Raw genomic sequence first — 21,764 nt, 5'->3', positions numbered from 1 at the left:
CGTGTCGGCACTTTGGACCCATGCACGCGTTCAGGGAGATCTCCTCTGTCACACCACACTCTCCGCTAAGCGGGAGAGGCGGCATTGCAACTACTGCAGGCCGTCCAGTGCAGCCAGGCGCTCCAAAATGCCTCAAAAGACGCCATTTTCAGACTCTAGTGGGCGCTGGAGAGCAGGCGGCTCTTCGTGTCGGCACTTTGGACACACGCACGCGTTCAGAGAGACCTCCTCTACCACACCACACTCTCCGCTAAGCGGGAGAGGCGGCATTGCAACTACTGCAGGCCGTCCAGTGCAGCCAGGCGCTCAAAACGGCCTCAAAAGGCGCCATTTTCCAACTCTAGTGGGCACTGGACGGCAGGCGGCTCTTCGTGTCGGCACTTTTGACCCATGCACGCGTTCGGGGAGACCTCCTCTGCCACACCACACTCTCCGCTAAGCGGGAGAGGCGGCATTGCTACTGCTACAGGCCGTCCAGTGCAGCCAGGCACTCAAAAAGGCCTCAAAAGGCGCCATTTTCCGAATCTAATGGGCGCTGGAGAGCAGGTGGCTCTTCGTGTCGGCACTTTGGACCCATGCACGCGTTCAGGGAGATCTCCTCTGTCACACCACACTCTCCGCTAAGCGGGAGAGGCGGCATTGCAACTACTGCAGGCCGTCCAGTGCATCCAGGTGCTCAAAAAGGCCTCAAAAGGCGCCATTTTCCGAATATAGTGGGCGCTGGAGAGCAGGCGGCTCTTCGTGTCGGCACTTTGGACACACACACGCGTTCGGGGAGACCTCCTCTGCCACACCCAAATCTCCGCTAAGCGGGAGAGGCGGCATTGCAACTACTGCAGGCCGTCCAGTGCAGCCAGGCGCTCAAAAAGGCCTCAAAAGGCGCCATTTTCTGACTCTATTGGGCGCTGGAGAGCGGGCGGCTCTTCGTGTCGGTACTTTGGACACACGCACGCGTTCGGGGAGACCTCCTCTGCCACACCACACTCTCCGCTAAGCGGGAGAGGCGGCATTGCAAGTTCTGCAGGCCGGCCAATGCAGCCAGGCGCTCAAAAAGCATCCAAAAAAATGTCAGTTCATCCTTTTGCTCAGCCTTCCACAGCAATATTTTATGTTGTTCATGTGGCCCCGTGGAGAAAAAAAACATCCCCACCCACCCTTTATCTCAGGGATGAGCAGGGTGGGCACACTAAGCCAGTGGTTCTCAACCTTTTTTTTTTTCGACCCCCCCCCCCCCCATCCTGACGAGCACTAAGAGTTGAGGCATTACATTTTGTATTGTAACACTGTTCTATTGTGAAAATAGCAGATATACATGCTCACAATGCCGCACATTGCGAGGCGTTTAGTCGGTGGCCCCAGGGCAATAAAAGGACCGTTTGGTTCAGTTTCTCGCAAATTCGCCAAATTTGGCACAGATGTTGTCCATAACATGCTTAATCATTTTAAGATGGGTGCCAAGATGGGCACCCCATGGTACTGTCATAATTGAGCAATGTAATTGGTGTCCCATTAACTTTACATTACAGGGGGGAAAAAAGCAAAAAAAGAATCTGCTTTAAGTAGCATATAACTGGTCAAACTAGGGGGTTTTCATGATTCTGAATCCATTGCAAACATCCGTTTTGCATAAAAAACATTCATTGGGCTAAAACGGCCACCACGAAAGTGTTAAAAGTGATGACTCATCACTTTTCATCACTAAACCATAGTCTTGTAGGGCAGTTTTTTAGCCCAAGGAATGTTTTTTGTGCAAAACGAATGCTTGCAATGGATTCAGAATCATGAAAACCCCCTAGTTTGACCAGTTATATGCTACTTAAAGCAGATTCTTTTTTTGCTTTTTTCCCTGTAATGTAAAGTTAATGGAACACCAATTGCATTGTTCAATTATGGCAGTACCATGGGGTGCCCATCTTGGCACCCATCTTAAAATTATTAAGTATGTTATGGACAACATCTGTGCCAAATTTGGCGAATTTGCGAGAATCTGAACCAAAATATCCCTGGGGCCCCGGACTAGTTGTGAGCATGTAGATCTGCTATTTTCACAATTTCAGCCTCTAATAGTTGACAATTTGGCCAATGTTAAATTTGTCATTTTAGAGGTATTAAAAGTCCTTGAATTGCACGGCCTGCAGCAGTTGCAATGCCGCCTCTCCCGCTTAGCAGAGAGTGTGGTGTGGTAGAGGAGGTCTCCCCGAACGCGTGCATGGGTCAAAAGTGCCGACACGAAGAGCCGCCTGCCGTCCAGTGCCCACTAGATTCAGAAAATGGCGCCTTTTGAGGCCTTTTTGAGCGCCTGGCTGCACTGGACGGCCTGTAGCAGTAGCAATGCCGCCTCTCCCGCTTAGCGGAGAGTGTGGTGTGGTAGAGGAGGTCTCTCTGAACGCGTGCGTGTGTCCAAAGTGCCGACACGAAGAGCCGCCTGCTCTCCAGCGCCCACTAGAGTCTGAAAATGGCGTCTTTTGAGGCATTTTGGAGCGCCTGGCTGCACTGGACGGCCTGCAGTAGTTGCAATGCCGCCTCTCCCGCTTAGCGGAGAGTGTGGTGTGACAGAGGAGATCTCCCTGAACGCGTGCATGGGTCCAAAGTGCCGACACGAAGAGCCGCCTGCTCTCCAGCGCCCATTAGATTCGGAAAATGGCGCCTTTTGAGGCCTTTTTGAGTGCCTGGCTGCACTGGACGGCCTGTAGCAGTAGCAATGCCGCCTCTCCCGCTTAGCGGAGAGTGTGGTGTGGTAGAGGAGGTCTCCCTGAACGTGTGCATGGGTCCAAAGTGCTGACACGAAGAGCCGCCTGCTCTCCAGCGCCCACTAGAGTCTGAAAATGGCGTCTTTTGAGGCCTTTTTGAGCGCCTGGCTGCACTGGACGGCCTGCAGTAGTTGCAATGCCGCCTCTCCCGCTTAGCGGAGAGTGTGGTGTGGTAGAGGAGGTCTCTCTGAACGCGTGCATGGGTCCAAAGTGCCGACACAAAGAGCCGCCTGCTCTCCAGCGCCCACTAGAGTCTGAAAATGGCGTCTTTTGAGGCCTTTTTGAGCGCCTGGCTGCACTGGACGGCCTGCAGTAGTTGCAATGCCGCCTCTCCCGCTTAGCGGAGAGTGTGGTGTGGCAGAGGAGGTCTCCCTGAACGCGTGCATGGGTCCAAAGTGCCGACACGAAGAGCCGCCTGCTCTCCAGCGCCCACTAGAGTCTGAAAATGGCGTCTTTTGAGGCCTTTTTGAGCGCCTGGCTGCACTGGACGGCCTGCAGTAGTTGCAATGCCGCCTCTCCCGCTTAGCGGAGAGTGTGGTGTGGTAGAGGAGGTCTCTCTGAACGTGTGCATGGGTCCAAAGTGCCGACACGAAGAGTTGTCTCCTGTCCAGTGTCCAATTTGTAAAGGCTATGCACTCTATTGAACAGCATTTCTCCATTTATATATTTTTTTATGTTATTAAAACTTTTTTATTTCACCCAAAAATATAATTATCATTGTGTATGTATGTTTAAATGCTTAATCTTTGTTTTGAATGTGCATATCCTGGGTAAATTAATCGTTTTTCAACATTTTTCAATTGGCTGAGGGGTACTCTTATTCTGAAGAGATATCCTTATATTCGCCAGCTTATATTCGCCAGTTTCACACAACCCAGGACAACAGCTGCCCGAATGCATGCACCTACTACACATTAGTACACAATAACAACAACACAATACTTGATATTAGCTGTACGTACCTTTTGGAGGAACTTGACCCCCTTGGTCCCGAGCACCGTTTTTACTTTGTGCACCCGTTTATCTCGAGTAAACGTTTTCGGGTGTATTTCATCGGCAAAGTAACTTATCATAGCTAATGTCAAGATGACTGTTCCAGCCTTGCAGAACACGGGGGTGTTTTACAGGCGGATCTTGTCTCAGTTTCCTCAGGACATTAGTTTAGCTTTTGCTTACGGCTCCGGTGTGTTCAAACAGCATGGGACCACTCAAGGACAAATGGGGGTAAGTAAGACACCATCAAACACATTACAGGCACTCGAGGCAGTGGTGGAAAAAGTACTCACATTCTAAAAGTATCAATACTCACTGCAATGTAGAAATACTCTGTTACAAGTAAAGAAGTCCGGAATTCAAAATGTACTTGAGTTTTAAAGACAAGGCTGATGCACACGCCACGGCACACCTCATAGGTTGGTGACAGGTGCGTAGGACAAAAGTGCGTATTCAAAAAAGGACCTCTGGTAATAAGATGAGGCCCGCACACTGTCAAGAACTTGCAAAAAGAAAAGGACCAAACATTTATAGGCTACACGACCCACATAGGGTGTGTCAACGGATCGTCTGCCTATTGGCTGTACAGGTAATCACCAATTTCAAAGACGCTCCCATCACCATCATATTAAACCCACCCCAATAAACACTAGAGTGTTTGCAATCCCATTCACAAAAATACAACACTTTTCTTTTCTCTGGGTATGTTATGGCATCACTAATTAGAGCTCTGAATAACAGAGAAAATTGCCTCCCTGTATAAGTCATCCGACCAGGTCTTCAATGTCTATAAGAAAAGAAGAAGGCATTAGTGGACCAAGTAGTAGTCTAATAATAAAAACACAAATTGAGGATAAAGTTCAATCTAAAACAAATCTCCACAGAAATACAGGCACAGATGTATTACATAAGGCAGTACATCCAATGAACACATGACTAATCATAACAAATTATAGCATGCATATTCATCATTTAAAGAAACCTTTAGGAGCTAATGTTTGTTGTGTAAATATCCAATACACTTCTCTTTAGAAGAAGTTCAATGTCACCACCTGTGGCTTCTGGATTTGCTCTATTCCCTGAAATCTAAAGGAGGATATGTCATGTTTTGCATAATTTAAATGAATAGCCACCGGACAGACAAGGACAAACAATTCGTTGAAACAGCTTGGTGCCAAATCCTTAATGTTCCAAGTTTTTAAAATGTTCTCATTTTTATTTTAACAAATATATCGCCAGGGACCTCAACTGTGAAATACAATTATTATGTGACCTATTATATTGTATTGTGGCCAAGGCCATGATGTCATGACCTGATAGTCCAGCTGCATTTCACTGTTCAAAAATAAGATGCTGTTCTGTCAGTCCCTCAGTCTTCTTCTCTTCCACCTCTCAGAAAAACATGCTGGACTTTGTGTTTGCGGTGGACGACCCGGTGACATGGCACACCATGAATCTGCTGCAGAACCGTAAACACTACTCCTTTCTCAAGATGCTGGGGCCCAAAATGATCAGCTCCATACAGAGTGACCGCGGGGCCGGAGTGTACTACAATACTCTAGTTCCTGTGGATGGAAGGGTAAATCAAAGATTCCTTTCAATACAAAAAAGATTCACCGACATGAATGGTGTTTTTTGTTTCATTCCAGAGAGCCTGGCAGCCTGCTGCAAGTGCTGCCTTACTTTGCACTGATTCTAGAACAGCCTAAATCATCACACAGTTACACAGCACTACAAGAGAATGCACTATTCAGTACTACAGTTACAGTAGGGTCGTATTGGTTCTAGTATGGTACTGGTTCTAGTATGGTACCAGTTCTCGGTACTCAACCCTAACTGTGAGTCCAGGTGTGGTCCTTTGTTATAATAATAACCAAAACCACCCACACATTGTAACATACAAAAAGTATGAATTGTCATTACTTTATCAGTACTTTGTACGCACTCGTTTTCTAATACAGAGGCACATTCTATTCTATGCCCTACAAAATATATATTTTAACCACCTGGTGTCACTATTGTGCACAGGTGGTAGGTGATAGATTTAAATGTATTAATGTATTTGTTTCACACATATCAAAATAACAATCAGCTACAGTATTTTTGAATACAGAAATGAATAGAGGTGTCAGTGCTCTGGGCACCAAAAGTTTGAAAACCACTGTGCACTAGGGTGTTATATTACATAAAGCATAAAATGCTGGATGAGTGAGAACTTTCTCAAGCTAAATGAGGACAAGACAGAAGTTCTCATAATAGGTTCTACTGCCCAGAGAGAATCAATAATAAATAGACTTGGTAACCTGGCTAAAGAAAATAACACCTCTGTTAAGAACCTGGGGGTGATCATTGATGCTGAATTAAATTTTAATACACACATTAATCATGTCACGAAGATTGCCTTCTTTCACCTTAGAAATATTGCGCGAATTAGAGCCTATCTGTCGCTGAACGATGCAAAAACGCTGATCCACGCTTTTGTTTTCTCTCGGCTTGATTACTGCAACGCACTTCTCTCTGGTCTGCCAAAGAAAACAACTGACAGATTACAACTTGTTCAAAATGCAGCAGCCAGAGTTTTAACAAAAACTAAGATAAGAGAACATATTACTCCAGTTTTAGCGTCGCTACACTGGCTCCCGGTTGTTTTTAGGATTGATTTTAAAATTCTTTTACTTGTTTATAAAGCTCTAAATGGTCTGGCACCTTCGTACCTCTATAACTGCCTGCATAGATATGTTCCAACCCGCCCACTCAGGTCCTCTAGTGCAGACCTACTTGAGGTGCCAACAATGACATATAAAAAATATGGTGAAGCAGCTTTCTGCTTCTATGGACCGACAGCTTGGAATAAACTACCACTACACCTAAGACAGGCAGCCTCGGTGGATAGCTTTAAAGCACAGCTCAAGACCTATTTCTTTACTCTTGCTTTTAGCTAAATTTTTTAATCCCTATGCTGCTATTGACGTCCGCACGGCTCTGAAATTGTTCTTCAATGTTCTATGCTTTTATTTTTTCTTGCTTTATTGTAATCATTTTACTTATCTCTTTTTTATGTATTTTTTATTTCTATTTTACTTTTTCTCTGTTAAGCACGTGTGCTTCATTTTATGCTCTGTAAAGCACTTTGAGCTGCATTTCATGTCATGAAAGGTGCTATACAAATAAAGTTTTATTATTATTATTATACACAATTTGCTTATCGCTGATTTTCTCTTCTAGCGGGGCAGATAAATGCATTTTTGCACTAAAATACTTCACAAGTGGAAAGAAACCTAAAACTTTTCACAAGTACTCCTTAGGGGTTGTTCCTATGATAAAACACATTAGACACTGAAAAAACAAAATGGCTGCCATGTTTCCAAGATGGCTGCCTCTGAACAGTACGCCAGCCAGTTAATGTCCGATTTTTATAATATTGGAGTTGTTTTGTAGGTTTTAAAACATCCTGAGTTCATTTATTACACTTTTAAAGCAGCCAGAATAACCTTTCTGACTTTTGGTTGGGGTCTTTCCTCACCTGGGATCCCCCAAACAGACCCCTGAGCCTATCTCAGTAATCGCTTTGCTCCTGCTCCAGAGCAATGTTAAATTAGATCATAACTGAAGCATTAAAGTTGTTGTAACTGGGCTCTGAAAGCAGAAATGAGTAGTAGCAAATACCCAGGGGTCTTCCACAGGGGGTCCGGGACCCCTCAGAGTAACTACAGGGGGCCTGCCGAATCTTGATGGGGAAGTTTTTTTTTCTTTCTTTTTTACATTTGAAAGTATTATTTATTACATTTTTGTGTTAGACAGACAGGTTCACAGGCGTTACTGCAAGGATTGCAAGAATTAAGGTATTGCAACTTCTCACTTTGGGCGCGCAGTCTAACATGTCCATTTATTGCGCTGCACTCACACTGACAACACAACACAACACACACACACCTCTTTGTTATCGTCACCCCAAAACCTGCACCCTATCCTCTTAACTCTTTGAGTGCCCCCTTTTTCACCACTAGAGGGCCCCAATGACCAGAGAATTCTACTTAGACAGTGCTGGTATATGCACAAGCCCTGCAGCCATGACATGCCTGAACACTTTCCTTTGTGCATGTACAGGAAGAGGATGAAGTTAGCTTGAAGTTAGCTATTGGCTACCAAGCATTTTAGAAGATTTTCTGCAATTTAGCCACGATTAAACCTTGCACACCTCATGCATGGGAAAAAAACAGAGAAGAATGAGCTCTAAAAAATCCAATGCAATCCTGGATTGCATTGGAGTGGATTTGTGCAGTTTGTTCACAGCTTTCAAACAAAAAAATCCGATTGGAAATCCGTTCAGGCATTCTTGAGATAATAGCCATTATGTTTTACATGTTATGTAAACAAAAATGGCTGCCCTGTATGTTAGATGGGGTTGTATGGGGGTGGAACATGCAAAATCGCGATTGAAATCATGTTCACCAGATTTGATGGGGTCCAAAAAAAAAATCATTTTTTTTTTTTCAATTTTTCAATTTTTTTTCTTTTCTTTTTTTTTTTAAAGCCGAACTAGTTCGGGATCGGCACTCTGCGATACGATAATAAAGCCGAACTAGTTTGGGATTGGCACTCAATGAGTTAAAGAGCTCACGGTCAATTGTACTCAAAGAAATTCACTACTATACATGTCCTCCCTAATAGTGTTGACAGTTTCCACTATAGCATTTGCAGGGAGGAGAGTGCAAGGCAGGTTATTGTTTGAGCAGCTGCACCGTCCCTTGTAACCTGCTTTGCAGCCACATTTGATGAGCTCAAGCTCTGCCTTTGCAGCAGGGAGGGCAAGAAACCTGACTGGACATACCCTCTACTCTCTGAATTCCATCTATTTTTTTCAATTGATGGAAGCTCAGGGCAATTTGTCAGGTATGACAAAGTAGGCATCATAATACGATACCCTCATCAAGGGACATGATTTTGAGGAAGTGCAAACACATGAAGAGGCTGATACCCCGATTCCTTATCAAGTCCTAGCCTCCGGTACAAAAAAAAGGAAATTGATATATATTCGAGTGAGTTCAAGTTATTGGATGTTACAAATGTCAAGGGTTCCTTTGCGTACATAGTTTTTCAGGTGCTGACTGGGGAAGAACATTTGTTGGAATCACCAAAAAGACATGGGTCAATGCCTACTTGATGATGATGACCAAGCCATTAACCGCCTCAAGGACATTGGCAAGGTCATTGGCGATTCCTCCTGAGCTTATAAATGGTGAGCTTTCATCAACATTGCAGTCGGAACATTTTGCATGCCATGTTTACAGTTCAAAAGGTCCAACAACCCTGGGATTACTCAGATGGGAACTATTTCTGTCAAAGAACTTGGAGGGTGAGATGCTACCTCCAACTCGGGCTGCACTGCTACCACATTACCTCCGTGCCAACTACGTCACAATGCAGGATAAATCATACCTGACAAATTGCCCTGAGCTTCCACCAATCAAAGAAAATAGATGGAATTCAGAGAGTGGAGGGTATATTCCAGTCAGGTTTCTTGCTCTCCCTGCTCCAAAGGCGGTACTTGAACTCATCAAATGTGTCTGCAAGGGACGGTGCAGCTGCTCAAATAACCTGCCTTTCACTCTATGCTATGGTGGAGACTGTGTCAACACTAAGACACTGAAGACGAATATATCCTGCATGTCTGAAATTACTGTATTGTAGTGAATCTTTTTGGGCGTAATTGACCATGGGCTCTATAAGAGGATAAGGTGAGGGTTTTGGGGTGACAATAACAAAGAGGTGTGTGTGTGTGTGTGTGTGTGTGTGTGTGTGTGTGTGTGTGTGTGTGTGTGTGTGTGTGTGTGTGTGTGTGTGTGTGTGTGTGTGTGTGTGTGTGTGTGTGTGTGTGTGTGTGTGTGTGTGTGTGGTCAGTGTTGTCAGTGTGAGTGCAGTGCAATAAATGGAAATGTTGTTCTGCGCCCAAAGTGAAAAGTTGCAATACCTTCATTATTGCAATCCCTGCAGTAAGCTGTCAACCATAACTGTTTAACACAAAAACATTGTAAATAATACTGAGAATACTAATAAACCATCAAAGTACAATACATAAAACCAGGATACATAAAAACATTCAAAGTTTAAAAAAAAAAAATCTCAGCAAGATTTGGCAGGCCCCCTGTAGTAGCTCTGAGGACCCCCCCCCCCCCCAGGACCCCCCCCCCCAGGGGTCCCAGACCCCCCGTGGAAGATCTCTGTTATTTGCTACTAGTCATTTTTGATTTCAGAGCATATTTCAGATCTAATTTAAAATTGTTCAGGAGCAGGAGCAGAGCGATTACGGAAATAGGCTCAGGGGTCTGTCTGGGGGGTCCCAGGTGAGGAAAGACCCCAACCAAAAGTCAGAAAGGTTATTCTGGCTGCTTTAAAAGTGTAATAAATGAACTCAGGATGTTTTAAAACCTACAAAACAACTCTAATATTATGAAAATTCGATATTAACTGCGTGGCGTACTGTAAAACATATCCGAAAAGGCGGCCATCTTTAAAACTGGTGGCCATTTTGAAAATTAAGTGTCTAATGTGATTTTTCTAAAGAATGACCCAAGAGGTACACTCTGTCAAATTTTGGTGCTTCTTTCCAGAACTGAAGTATTGTTCTCCTTAACTGCACCGCTATTCCTCTGGAAGGCCATACTAACCCAGTGTGTAACCTGTGGTTACCCTCTTGTATTTTTCTAAACATTACTGTCATACAGCTCTCTCTCCTTATATTGTCCAAATGTCTTCACTTCTCTGCTCAGCTACCGTATTGACACCCACCTGTAAATATAGCATGCTTCTGGTGATTATGTTTGATGTACAGTACTTGACATTAGCCGTCTCAAAATGGCAAATTGTGATAGTCTCATTATTCTTTTTTTCAGATAATCAAATATGGCGTGATTAGCACAGAGACTCTGATTGCTGACCTGACGCACTGGAAGACGATGTACATTGCTGGGCGACTTCACAAACCAGTAAGTACATCTTTACGCCAAGCTTTCGACAAGGCAGGGTTATATGCGGTCAAGCATTGGTGTTAAGGTCCAACCCACACATTTAACTTGTCTCACTTGGGGACAAAGTGTTGGAAGAGTTTTGGTGAATCTGTTTTGTATCAGAATCAGAATTAGAATCTGGTGGTCTGATATCAGATATCAAATATAAATCTGTAATCAAATCAATTGTGGATTGTGTATTGTGGATAGATTTGAGTTAATAGTTGTTTGTTTTGCAGACTAATTTGAATTGGTTATTATTAATCTGGTGCTCTGTGTTCAGTGTACGTTGCCTAAAAGAATAACTATTCAATACCTTTGGCCTAAGAATGAACAAACTACTTGCATGAACTAGTCATTGATTTCGGTGGACTGTTCTGTAGTGTGTGTTTTGTGTAGCTACATATACTGTGTGTATGTCCTCGTGCAGGTGAAGATGCTGATGCAGAGTGACAATGGGAAGTTGCGTGCTGCTTTGGTGGGCAATCTGAAAAGTGCTGTGATAGCATCCTTCCTCATGCTGCCGGAGAGCTTCACTGAAGAAGAACTTTTCCTGCAGATAACCGGTCTCTCCTATGCAGGTGACTAGAATACTGTTCCCCAAACAGTGGGTTGTGACTTGTGACCCATTTGTGGGTCGCGGACACATTTCTATTTCTACCTGCGCATTGACATCCATGAAAATAATGATGAAATCGGATTGTACGCGAAGTCTTGTAGTGTGTGAAGGTCTTTACTCTGATCCCATAAATCTTTTCCCAAGGGGATTTCAGAATGGTGATTGGAGAGGATAAGTCCAAGGTGGCCAATATTGTCAAGGACAACATCCAGCACTTCAAGATTCTATACAGCAACATTTTACAGGACTGCCCTCAAGTGGTCTACAAGCCTCAGCAAGGAAAACTAGAGGTGAGGGAGCGTATTCACGCATGCATGCAATAACACACACGCACGCACGCACACACACAGGTCTACGTTAGGTCTACGTTGTTGTTGTTTTTATACTTTTTTTTTTTTATAGATTGCCAGTTAGGCCTGTCACAATTATTACATAATCGTCTAATCACAATTATTTGACATAATCGCAATTATTGTATCATAATTGTCATAATCGTGAATGTTGAAAAATGTTCATACATTTTCAAACATTTTCAGAAATGGTGGAAATAGCAGATCTACAAACTCACGTTGTGAGCTTGTAGATCGGCTATTCCCACTATCAATGTTATTTTTTAAGTAGAAAGTTGTCAAATATGTCAGTAATTTCTTTGTATATTTAGGTTATGTGTCATATCTGATATCTACCATGTGCAACTTAAACGCCCAAAAGCCAAACAAAAATGTAATTATCAACGACAAAATGATGTCAAAACCCCACCCCTGGGCCATAAAGAACATTTGGCATGAAGATAAAAGTGAAGTCCACACACTGTTATTTATGTTGTTGCCTCTGATTCCTTATGTCATAAACAGTTAGTGGGAGCAAATAACAGCTCTGTTTGTCCCTGTACTACTAGAGTGGTGTGCTCTGTGCACGCTCTGCATTTCTAGAGCCCAGCCGTTGCCAGATTGTTGGGTACGATGACAATTTTGGAAACTCCTAGCCCACTGATTACAGATGTTTTGACCGATAGCTTGCACACAAAAGGTGCAAAATCTTGAAATCAACTTGAAAAACGTTGATTAGAGTTTCAATTTGAGAACATTTAACTTATAAGCAAAAATAAACAAATAAATGAGTACTTTGCAGGCAGTTTATACTTGTATACGCTTTACGTTTCTTTAAGTTTGTTTTCTTTCAGCTTCGCGCCAGTCCCATTTAAACATCACCAACACACCCACTTGCTCACTGTGAACAATGACCTGGTCTATTCACACATTGAGCCTATGGGGCTCAGTCATACATTACACAAACTTTATACTAGAGAGCTGGCAGTGTCAATTCCATTGCATGTTCACTTCGGACCAATTGATTTCTACATTTGCATTCTCACATACATCTCAGCTCCTTTATTTGCAAAAGCAGCTTGACATTGTCAATGCAGGAGAATGTCAGCAAAAGCAGTCTGCCTCTTCTGTCGACCACTACGTCGAGAGGAATGTTATAGTAGGGTTGCAGTGTGTAAACCCCTCATTACAAAGATGATGGATGCACATTTGAGAGTTCAGTCCTGCAAAAAGACAGAGATGTGGAAAGAAGTGATATTGTCAACGAGTCCTTTCAGTCTTTCGTAGTGGGCGAGTGAATGTTTGGCGTACGCCATGAGAATGGCACAGGGCAGAATGCTTGACCCGTTCAGTGTGAGGGTATGGTGTTTGTTATGCTGTTGGGGGGGGGGGGCATTTTCCTGGCATGGTTTGGGTCCACTTGTCCTTTGAGGGTAGGGTCACTGCAAAACAATACAGAGTTGTTCTTAAGTGATAACCTTTATCCTATCATTTTAATTCTAATTCTTTGAAGGGTATTATGTATTTTCCGTTAATCAACAGTCTGAATATGTTTACGCCTTTCCAAAACCAGTTTTTGAAAAACTTTTGTCAACTTGGTTGGAGTAAAATAAAATCCTACAATCTGAAATCCTGTAAAATCGGATCCTACTCCAGAGTAGTGTTAACACATATTTTCTATTGTTATTTGTTACCAATATTTTGTTGGTTTTTAGTTTAGTTTTAACTTTAACTTAAGTGACATAGCATTAATTGTATTAAGCAGGACAGGGTATACTCTTTATTATACTATTATGTTTTAAATGGGCTCCCTTGGCGCAACGCTCTACTCTATGATTAGCATTTTAACTGGCACATGTATAGAAGTTGGGTGTGTATCTGTGTGTGCCTGAGGACAGGTATGGACGCTCCTCTTGTCTTCCAGTGCAGAGATAAGGTTTCATTTTTTTGTGTTGCTCTCTATGCCACTGCCACTCCCCTACCACACAGAGACAAACACAATGCTCACCTCCCCCGGCATCACACTGGCCTGGAACAATGTGTTCATATGTTTATGATATATATCATTGAATCCAGAGCTGGGTTGAAGGTATGCTAAGGACGATATCGTTTTCAATTACGTCAATGTCAAAATTGTGACGATAATATTGTATTGTGATGATAATGACAAAATATTTCATAATTGGTAAAATACCAGCTTTACAAGCTTGCTACGCTTCACATCACGACATGTTGAGAGCTTGTTTATTGACTATTTTCGGTATTTGAACATAGTTGAACATTTTCAAAAGTAAAATAAGGTTAAGTGATTAAGCAAAGCATCAGGAAAGACAACGCTTAAATTAAATGGTTAATTAGAGAGGGTTCCTCAAAGCTCAAATATTTTAATTGATCCGTATATGGAGCTGATGTCTGACATCAGGGTTTTCCGGAACCGGCACTGTGTCTGCAACACAGTCAGAGGCACAGACAAATACAGAGATCTCCATAATGGGCATACAGTAAAGGGACACAGACAGACAGAGACAGAGATCTCCATATACGGGCATAAAAGGGACACAGACAGACAGATACGGAGATCTCCATATATGAGCATAAAATGGATGCAGACAGACAGAGACAGATACAGATATCTCCATATATGGGCATAAATGGACACAGGCAAACAGATGGTCAAAACGGGTCCTATGACAACAGGTTTAATGGGACCATTCGTCCCACCAGCCTCAAATTCGGCACACGCATTCCCCGCCGCAGCAGGGAGTGCAGTGCCCGGCCTCGACCCGACCCGATACACGGTTTTCCGGAACTGGCGCGAAAGGTTCAGAATCTCCGTATGCGGAACTGATGTCTGACATCAGGGTCTTCCGGAACCGGCACTGTGTCTGCAATATAGTCTAACGTAGTCTGAGGCACAGACAGATACAGAGATCTCCATAATGGCCATAAAGGGACACAGACAGACAGATGCAGAGATCTCCATACACGGGCATAAAAGGGACACAGGCAAACAGATGGTCAAAACGGGTCCTATGACCAGTGCTGTGTTCTACTTGTCACACAGGTATACGCAGTATGCTGTGAAAACATTTTTGCCAGACCCATGAAATGGGTAGGCCTACATAAGCAAATGTCGGTCTGTCCGGGTTTTCTATATAAAGGGTATATATGATGATGACATGATGATGACATGCCTACAAAAGGCATGATGTCATAAATGATGATGACAGACAGGGGGTCTGGCACAACCAGGTTGACCTGGTCTAGTTTTTTAAAAGAGTATGCCCTCGTGAACCTTTCAAAGTAGCGTATTTGATAGGTAATATGCACTGGCGTATGCGCTGGCCACACGAATAGCCGCAGATCATAGATTATAGTATGCCCTTAAAAAAAGTCTAGAACACACCACTGCCTATGACAACAGGTATAATGGGGTTTGCATTAAAGGGTGGGGCATTCATTCCCTATTTACATCGTTCCCAAGTAGGCAGGTCCCCGACTAGACGCTCGGCTGCCCGATGTAAACACTAATTAGATAAAGGCAAAGGATGTTATTGATTGACTTCCTTCAGATGAAAAAGAGCACAAAGAGTTCCTCTGCTCTTGAGGTGACTGTACATGTGTGTGTCAATGTTGTTTATCCATGCTTGTTATTGCTTGTGTATACCCACAGGTGGACAAGAGCCCAGAGGGCCAGTTTGTCCAGCTAATGGCATTGCCTCTGACCCTTCAGCAAAGGATCACAAGGCTTGTAGACCCTCCAGGGAAGAACCGGGATGTGGAGGAAATCCTACTGCAGGTGGCCCAAGACCCAGACTGTGGAGCTGTTGTACAGCAAGGTATGGATGGGTGAATAAATACATAAATGAATAGAAAGATGGATAGATACACAGATAGACGGATAGGGCTGTCACACAATTTAAGTTATTTGTGATTCGACGATTATGTAATAATTGGGATAGGCCTATAGAAAGATAGCTCAGGTTCAGGTTCAGGTTTATTAGTCAATTAGTTTATTAGCTCAATGGATGAATGAAAAGAAGGGCCTTAGTTTAAATGGTAGCCCAGGTTCGTTATTGTGTGTCACCCAGAACTGTCACAGAGGAATGCAAGGGTGAATGGCTGCAAAGATGGATAGGTTGATGTTGAGCAATGTGTGAACGAAGGAATGGGATGATAGATGGGTAGATGGAAGACAGGTAGAAGCATAGAACAACATAGGGATGACTTAATGAAAAGATGGATGATGGCTAGAGAGGAATGAGTGGACAGTTAGATCGATAGATGGAGGGAGTGAGGGAGTCAGGGATGCATAATGAAGATATTTTATTACAGGCCCTCTAGGACCTCAACCATTACAAAAATGCTAGATAGTCTGGCTGATGGATAGAAGGGGAATTGATCTGTCTAAGAAAGAAAAGAACAATGGACATAGATGTTTCATCTGGGATTTGCTGGGTATTGATAAATCATTGGTCCGTAAGCATATTGCTTGGAAGTCATTGTGCAGAATGCTTAGGCTGTTATGTCTTGAGATGGCATTATCAGTCTGTTCAGTAACTGAAAGTAATGTCTGAATATGTTGTCTGTCTGCCTCAGGAATATCATCTATCGTCAAGTCCTCCAGCATAACGCAAAGCCTCAAAGGCATCGCCACAGCCGGTAAGTGTGCAATTACAGTATTTGTCAAGTCTCAAGATGATACATTGTCAAACTTGACAATGTATCGCTGTAGCGCTAAACCCACTTTAAGGATGGGAAGTGGTGCCTCAGACATGGAGCACAGTAGTATCAAAAGGGAAAAGGCTTGACAACACAGATCATCGAGCATCAAATTGTTCATTAGTGTGGTTGCCAGGGCAACACACTATATAGTTAGGGAAAGTTAGCCTATTGCTACATCAATCTGGGAACTAAATCTAAATCACTAGCTTTCTTCACAAATGTGTTCATAAAGGTGTATACTATCACCTCTGAACTTTGTCAAACCCAACTCCCTTGACATACTTTGTGGGAGCCAATCAAAGTTGGGGGTATCGGGATACCCAGGGCCTGGGATTAAAGGGGGAAAAAATAAAGAATGGCCAATATGAACGTATGAAGTGTGTAATTAGGGTATTGTTGGGCTGCTGAATCCATTCCAACCATTAGTTATAAGTAAAAATGACTCCTTGGCCATAAAAAAAGGCCTAATTGGCTAAGGCTTAGCCAATCATGTCATTCGAGTTCACCTGTGTCCTGTTAGTCCCTATGTTTTAAACCCTGTGTTTGAATGTTCCTTGTCAGATTGTATCATGTTATCCTGTGTGTCATGTGTGATTACCCACCTGATCTTGAATAGTTTTCATGAATTCAAACACTAATCCAACCTTTTTTTTATTGCCAATATTATATGTCTCATGGACACACAAAATTAGGTGTGGCCTATTTTATGGCCAAGGAGTCATTTTAACTGAAAACGAATGGTTGGAATGGATTCAGCAGCCCAAAAATACCCAAATTACACACCTCATACGCTAATATTGGCCATTTCTTATTTTTCCCCCTTTAATCCCAGGCCCTCGGGATACCCAATAACTTTGATTGGCTCCCACAAAGTATGTCAAGGGAGTTGGGTTTGACAAAGTTCAGAGGTGATAGTAGACACCTTTATGAACACATTTGTGAAGAAAGCTAGTGATTTAGATTTAGTTCCCAGATTGATGTAGCAATAGGCTAACTTTCTCTTACTAATAGTCCTGGGGAAACTTTAATCTTACTAGGGTAACCAAAGGTTTGCCAGACTACTCCTCCCACAGTTTTTGCAAAAGTGAAAAGTTGTATAGTTTAATTGATATCAATTTATAAGTGAATAAAACTTTCACCATTATAAGGGGAAAAATTAATTCACTAATATTCTCCCATTCCAGTATTTTTCTCTCAGAAACGGTAAGGCCTGAAGTTACAACACTTGGAGCAGAGGTTCATCATAATTATGAAGATTAATGAAAAAATCATTACATCAGTCTGCCTCATGGTGGCGCTATAACAGCCCCCTTTACGTTTTTACTCTTGAACTGTAGGTCGTAAAATTTTATTTCCCTGGATTCCTTGGGTCATGATGCATCATCTCCCCATATAGGCCCCGCCAATTTGCGCCTGGATAGATTTTGCGCCATTTTGAATTTTCTTCAAAACACTTTTTGCTCCTTTTCCTAAATATTTTTTCCAAATGTCACAAAAATTGGTACACGTGATCTCTGGACCCATGCGATAAACATATTCAAACGTCATTCTGATAGTCCATACCGTTCGTCCGCAGTAGGCTTCCAAAGTTAGCGGGAGGTGCCCGATTCACAAAAAAAGGCCAAAAATAACTAACGGAACGTCCAGTCAACAACAAATTTGAATCACACGTCGAGGGTCGTCCACTCAACGAATCCCCAAAAGCATTTCCACTTTCACCCATAGGGGTGCCACAAATACGCAAAATGTAACTGTTTCATACCAAAGCGTGTTTTTTGGGGGTAACAATCCTCACTAAATGAAACATAAGCGATCTCGGGAATGACTTGACAATGTAATTGGCTTGCGAAATTTGTGGGAGGAGCCTATTTCTTAAAAACAAGAAACCATATCCTTGCATCACGAATGCAGGATCTGATCGGCACCTTTTTATTTTTAGAACAAAAGGTGTTTATTTGCCATTCTGTCTCAATACACATTCACAAGTCTTTCTTATCAGGGTTAAATAATCCACAAATTAACAATCTGCACCTTTTTGAATCGCACGTCGCACGGCCCCCGAAGGTATCCGTGATAATCCGTCCCAACGTCGTCTTCCTCGGGGTCCCGGCGGCGCACCCCGCGACTTGCGTTGGGGCAGGGCGGGCAACCACACTCGCAATTTCCCAAATTGCTAATTTTCTAGTTCAATCCTTACTCTGAAGAAGACGTGCTGCTGAAACATTGGTATTGCTTTTTTGCACCTATTAAAAGTATTTAAAGGAGCTATAGTCAACTTTTTCTTGAAAAACGGATGCTAAAATAAAAATAATGTTTCGAAAATATTTTATAAAAAAATAAGCTTCATATATGTGTTTCTATTCAAAAATTACCACAAAATAATAATAAAAAAAAAATCATCATTTTGGCCATTGTCAGACCGACACTTTGTTTACAAGTGTTTACAAGTGTTTACACCCTTTGTTTAAAATTGATATACTTTGTTGTACATGAAATAGCGAAATTCTATTATTGCCAAATGTGTGCCTTGTATGACATGCTCAGAGTAGGGATGCTAGGGTTCATGTGTTTAAAAAAAGAATATAATAATAATGTATATTTTCCTGTAAATATAAATATTATTATTTGTGTTATGTGGTGTGGTCCTTCCCAGGCATGTGGAAGACTGTGTCATACAGTTCCAAGAAACTGATGAAGATGTGGAAGGGATGGAGGACGAAGCCTTCCGTCTCGCAACTGTCCTGAATCTGTCTGTCAAGCACAGGCCTGTCTGTGTACTTGTCAGTCAGTCAGACAGACATGCACTTTGACTTTGCATGTGTTCACCAGACACCCACCTACACCTCCGTCCTTCCTTACTCTGATGAACTGTTGCTTTAACAATCACACACACTAACCTCTGGTTGAATCGCTCCATTGTCCCTATGGGATTGCTGACCATGTATCAAGCTGTGTTTGAATAGCCTGGGAGCCTTGCCCTTGTTTTAACTCCCCTTAATCCTTTGAGAAAAAAGATTGCTTGGGAAGGAAAAGAGAGGAGAGTCTGCAAGAATAAAATACGTGGCAGTGTGTAAGTCAATGTGAATCACAGCTAATGTCAGAAATCTTTAGCCTCGGCGCATGCTCATGTGAGGTTCCATGATGCAAACATTGTCAACAACCAACAGGTGGTTATTGTTTAAAACGGAGCAGATATGCACAACACATGCGGATTGTCAGCAGACTCATTTGCCTTTCATAGTCCTGTGTACTGGAAGCATACTGTGTACAAGCCACATTTTATAGACATTTCTCATGGAAAGGTCACATGTGCAGGTACACAACGCCTGGACAGAAAGAATTACTGCTCCATTGCCTCCCAGTCATTGGTTCAATACAGTACATGTGCAGGCTATCTATACTGTATGTACAGTACATACTGTACACTCTGTGGCCACGCCTACTACCGGGCAGGTACAACCCTGATTTTTATCCCCATCTTTTGCCTTTTGAGTTTGCATCAGACTCAGAGATGCAACAATCTCATCTTGTCACATGTAGCTTGTAGATCTGCTATTTTAACTTAATGCACAGTGCACAGTTTTACTGTGTTATTTTTGTACTTGTAGACTTCCTACCAGCTTTCAAGAGACTCTCTTCTCACATTAAGAATCTTGGGGCGCCCGCTGGCCTACTGGTCCAGGCACATACCACGCACTTAGGCATTGACACATAAGTATTGATGCCTGGCGGCGTCGCTGGTTCGATTACCGATCCGGACGACCTTTGCCGCGTGTCACTCCCCATCTCTCCACCCATTTCCTGTCAGTCTACTGTCCTATCCAATAAAGGCATAAAAAGCCCAAAAACAAATCTAAAAGAAAAAGAAGTCCAAATCTCGTTCAAATCGGTACACATTATCTCTGTAGTCATGTGATCAAAATGTTTATCACCTCCCCGGCCGGATGCACCACATTGGATTCGAACCCATAGACTCCATGGTGGTGGGCTTTACCACTGTGATACCCGAACGCCCAATGATGTGATTGTTGACTGAAGGTACCTGCAGAGAAAGATACAGACAGACAGACAGACAGACAGACAGACAGACAGACAGACAGACAGACAGACAGACAGACAGACAGACAGGGAGGACACAGAAACTCAACAAAACAGTGTGGAAGGTAACGGTTCATATACGTATCAATCATTTTGAGGGGGAACCCCTGGATCCCCCTCAAGGACACCTGGGGGTCCCCAGACCCCATGTTGAGTACCACTGCTGTACAGGACTGTTAGCCCTTTCCAAGATGCTGTAACTGCAGGAACACACCATCTGGCACAAATTCATACCATGTTTATAGTCACTCGGATCACGTCACAGTTTGAGGAGTACAGCAGGTTGTTTGCATTAATGAACGGGTGTAGCTACTAAAAAAGTGGCCACTGAGTGTATGTCTTGTACTTTTCCAAAGTATTCTTGTTTATGGTAGGTAGGCCTATAAGATGTAAAACATACACTAATCGACACTGTCTTTCTAGGACTTTCCAGTATGATTATTAAGGCTGTGATAAATGGGTTGCATTTTATGGGGATTCAATGTTAATGAATATCAGTATAAATACTGTACATAGTGGCTCTTAGTTAACATAATGAATAGGCCTAATGTAGGCGCTACAGTGTAGGGCATACTGGGTTTTAACCTCGCCCATCTGCATTTGGTCAAATTATTGTCCATCCATCACTGAAGAAATGGAAAGGATTTGGACAATTTTGGTGTGTGTACTGCTCACTCAGACAATGGGCAGCATAGATGCTGAAAGAGCAGACATTGAGTGGTATTTCTGTGGATAATTAGTGTCTTCTGCTCAGGAGTATAGTGCCAATGTGTCCTCATGACCCTGTGAAGTGGCACTACAGTTTACAGTTTAGGCATTTAGCAGACGCTTTTAATCCAAAGCGATTTACAATAAGCAGATAAAACATCACAATATTAAACAAGATAATATGTCAATACATCAACTGCAATATAACAAATGCAAATGGATATCTAGAAAACTAAATAATCAGTCAAGAAAAGGTTCTAAAAACCTAAATACAAATGCTAACTAGCTTCATGTATGGTCATTGAGTGTTTCAGTAGTGCAAAGATTTTAGGTGGAGCACTACAGACACACTAAACAGAAACACGTTTTGCACCTTTCTCTACTACTCCTCTTCCAAATAGCCAAAAACATTGTCCAAAACCATTAAACAAACCCTTTAGTTTTCTTGAACAAATGATTCTGTATGGATATATTTGACTGCATTGTCCTGTTCATTGACTTCATAGTGTTAATTGTGTGTATGTAAAATGTATAT

The 21,764-nt window shown here is 42.7% G+C and overlaps 1 protein-coding gene across 2 annotated transcripts; it reads left to right on the top strand.

Annotated features, from left to right (window-relative positions):
• The first annotated feature begins 3,811 nt into the window (after window positions 1-3,811).
• Window positions 3,812-20,495, top strand: tamm41 (TAM41 mitochondrial translocator assembly and maintenance homolog). Of its 2 annotated transcripts, none has more exons than XM_080728418.1 (8): window positions 3,812-3,974; window positions 5,140-5,322; window positions 10,637-10,729; window positions 11,181-11,331; window positions 11,514-11,659; window positions 15,372-15,537; window positions 16,298-16,360; window positions 19,077-20,495. In XM_080728418.1, exons 1-8 carry the CDS (start codon window positions 3,837-3,839, stop codon window positions 19,166-19,168), a joined length of 1,032 nt encoding a protein of 343 aa, XP_080584544.1. In that variant the 5' UTR covers window positions 3,812-3,836; the 3' UTR covers window positions 19,169-20,495. The 2 variants fall into 2 exon arrangements, with proteins under 2 accessions (XP_080584544.1, XP_080584545.1); XM_080728419.1 differs by having other exon boundaries at window positions 3,889-3,974; window positions 5,117-5,322.
• Window positions 20,496-21,764: the final 1,269 nt, after the last annotated feature.

Source organism: Nannobrachium achirus (assembly GCF_963921795.1).
Source record: "Nannobrachium achirus genome assembly, chromosome: 6".
Classification (NCBI taxonomy): Eukaryota; Metazoa; Chordata; class Actinopteri; order Myctophiformes; family Myctophidae; genus Nannobrachium; species Nannobrachium achirus.
This window is presented reverse-complemented; position numbering and strand designations above follow the sequence as displayed.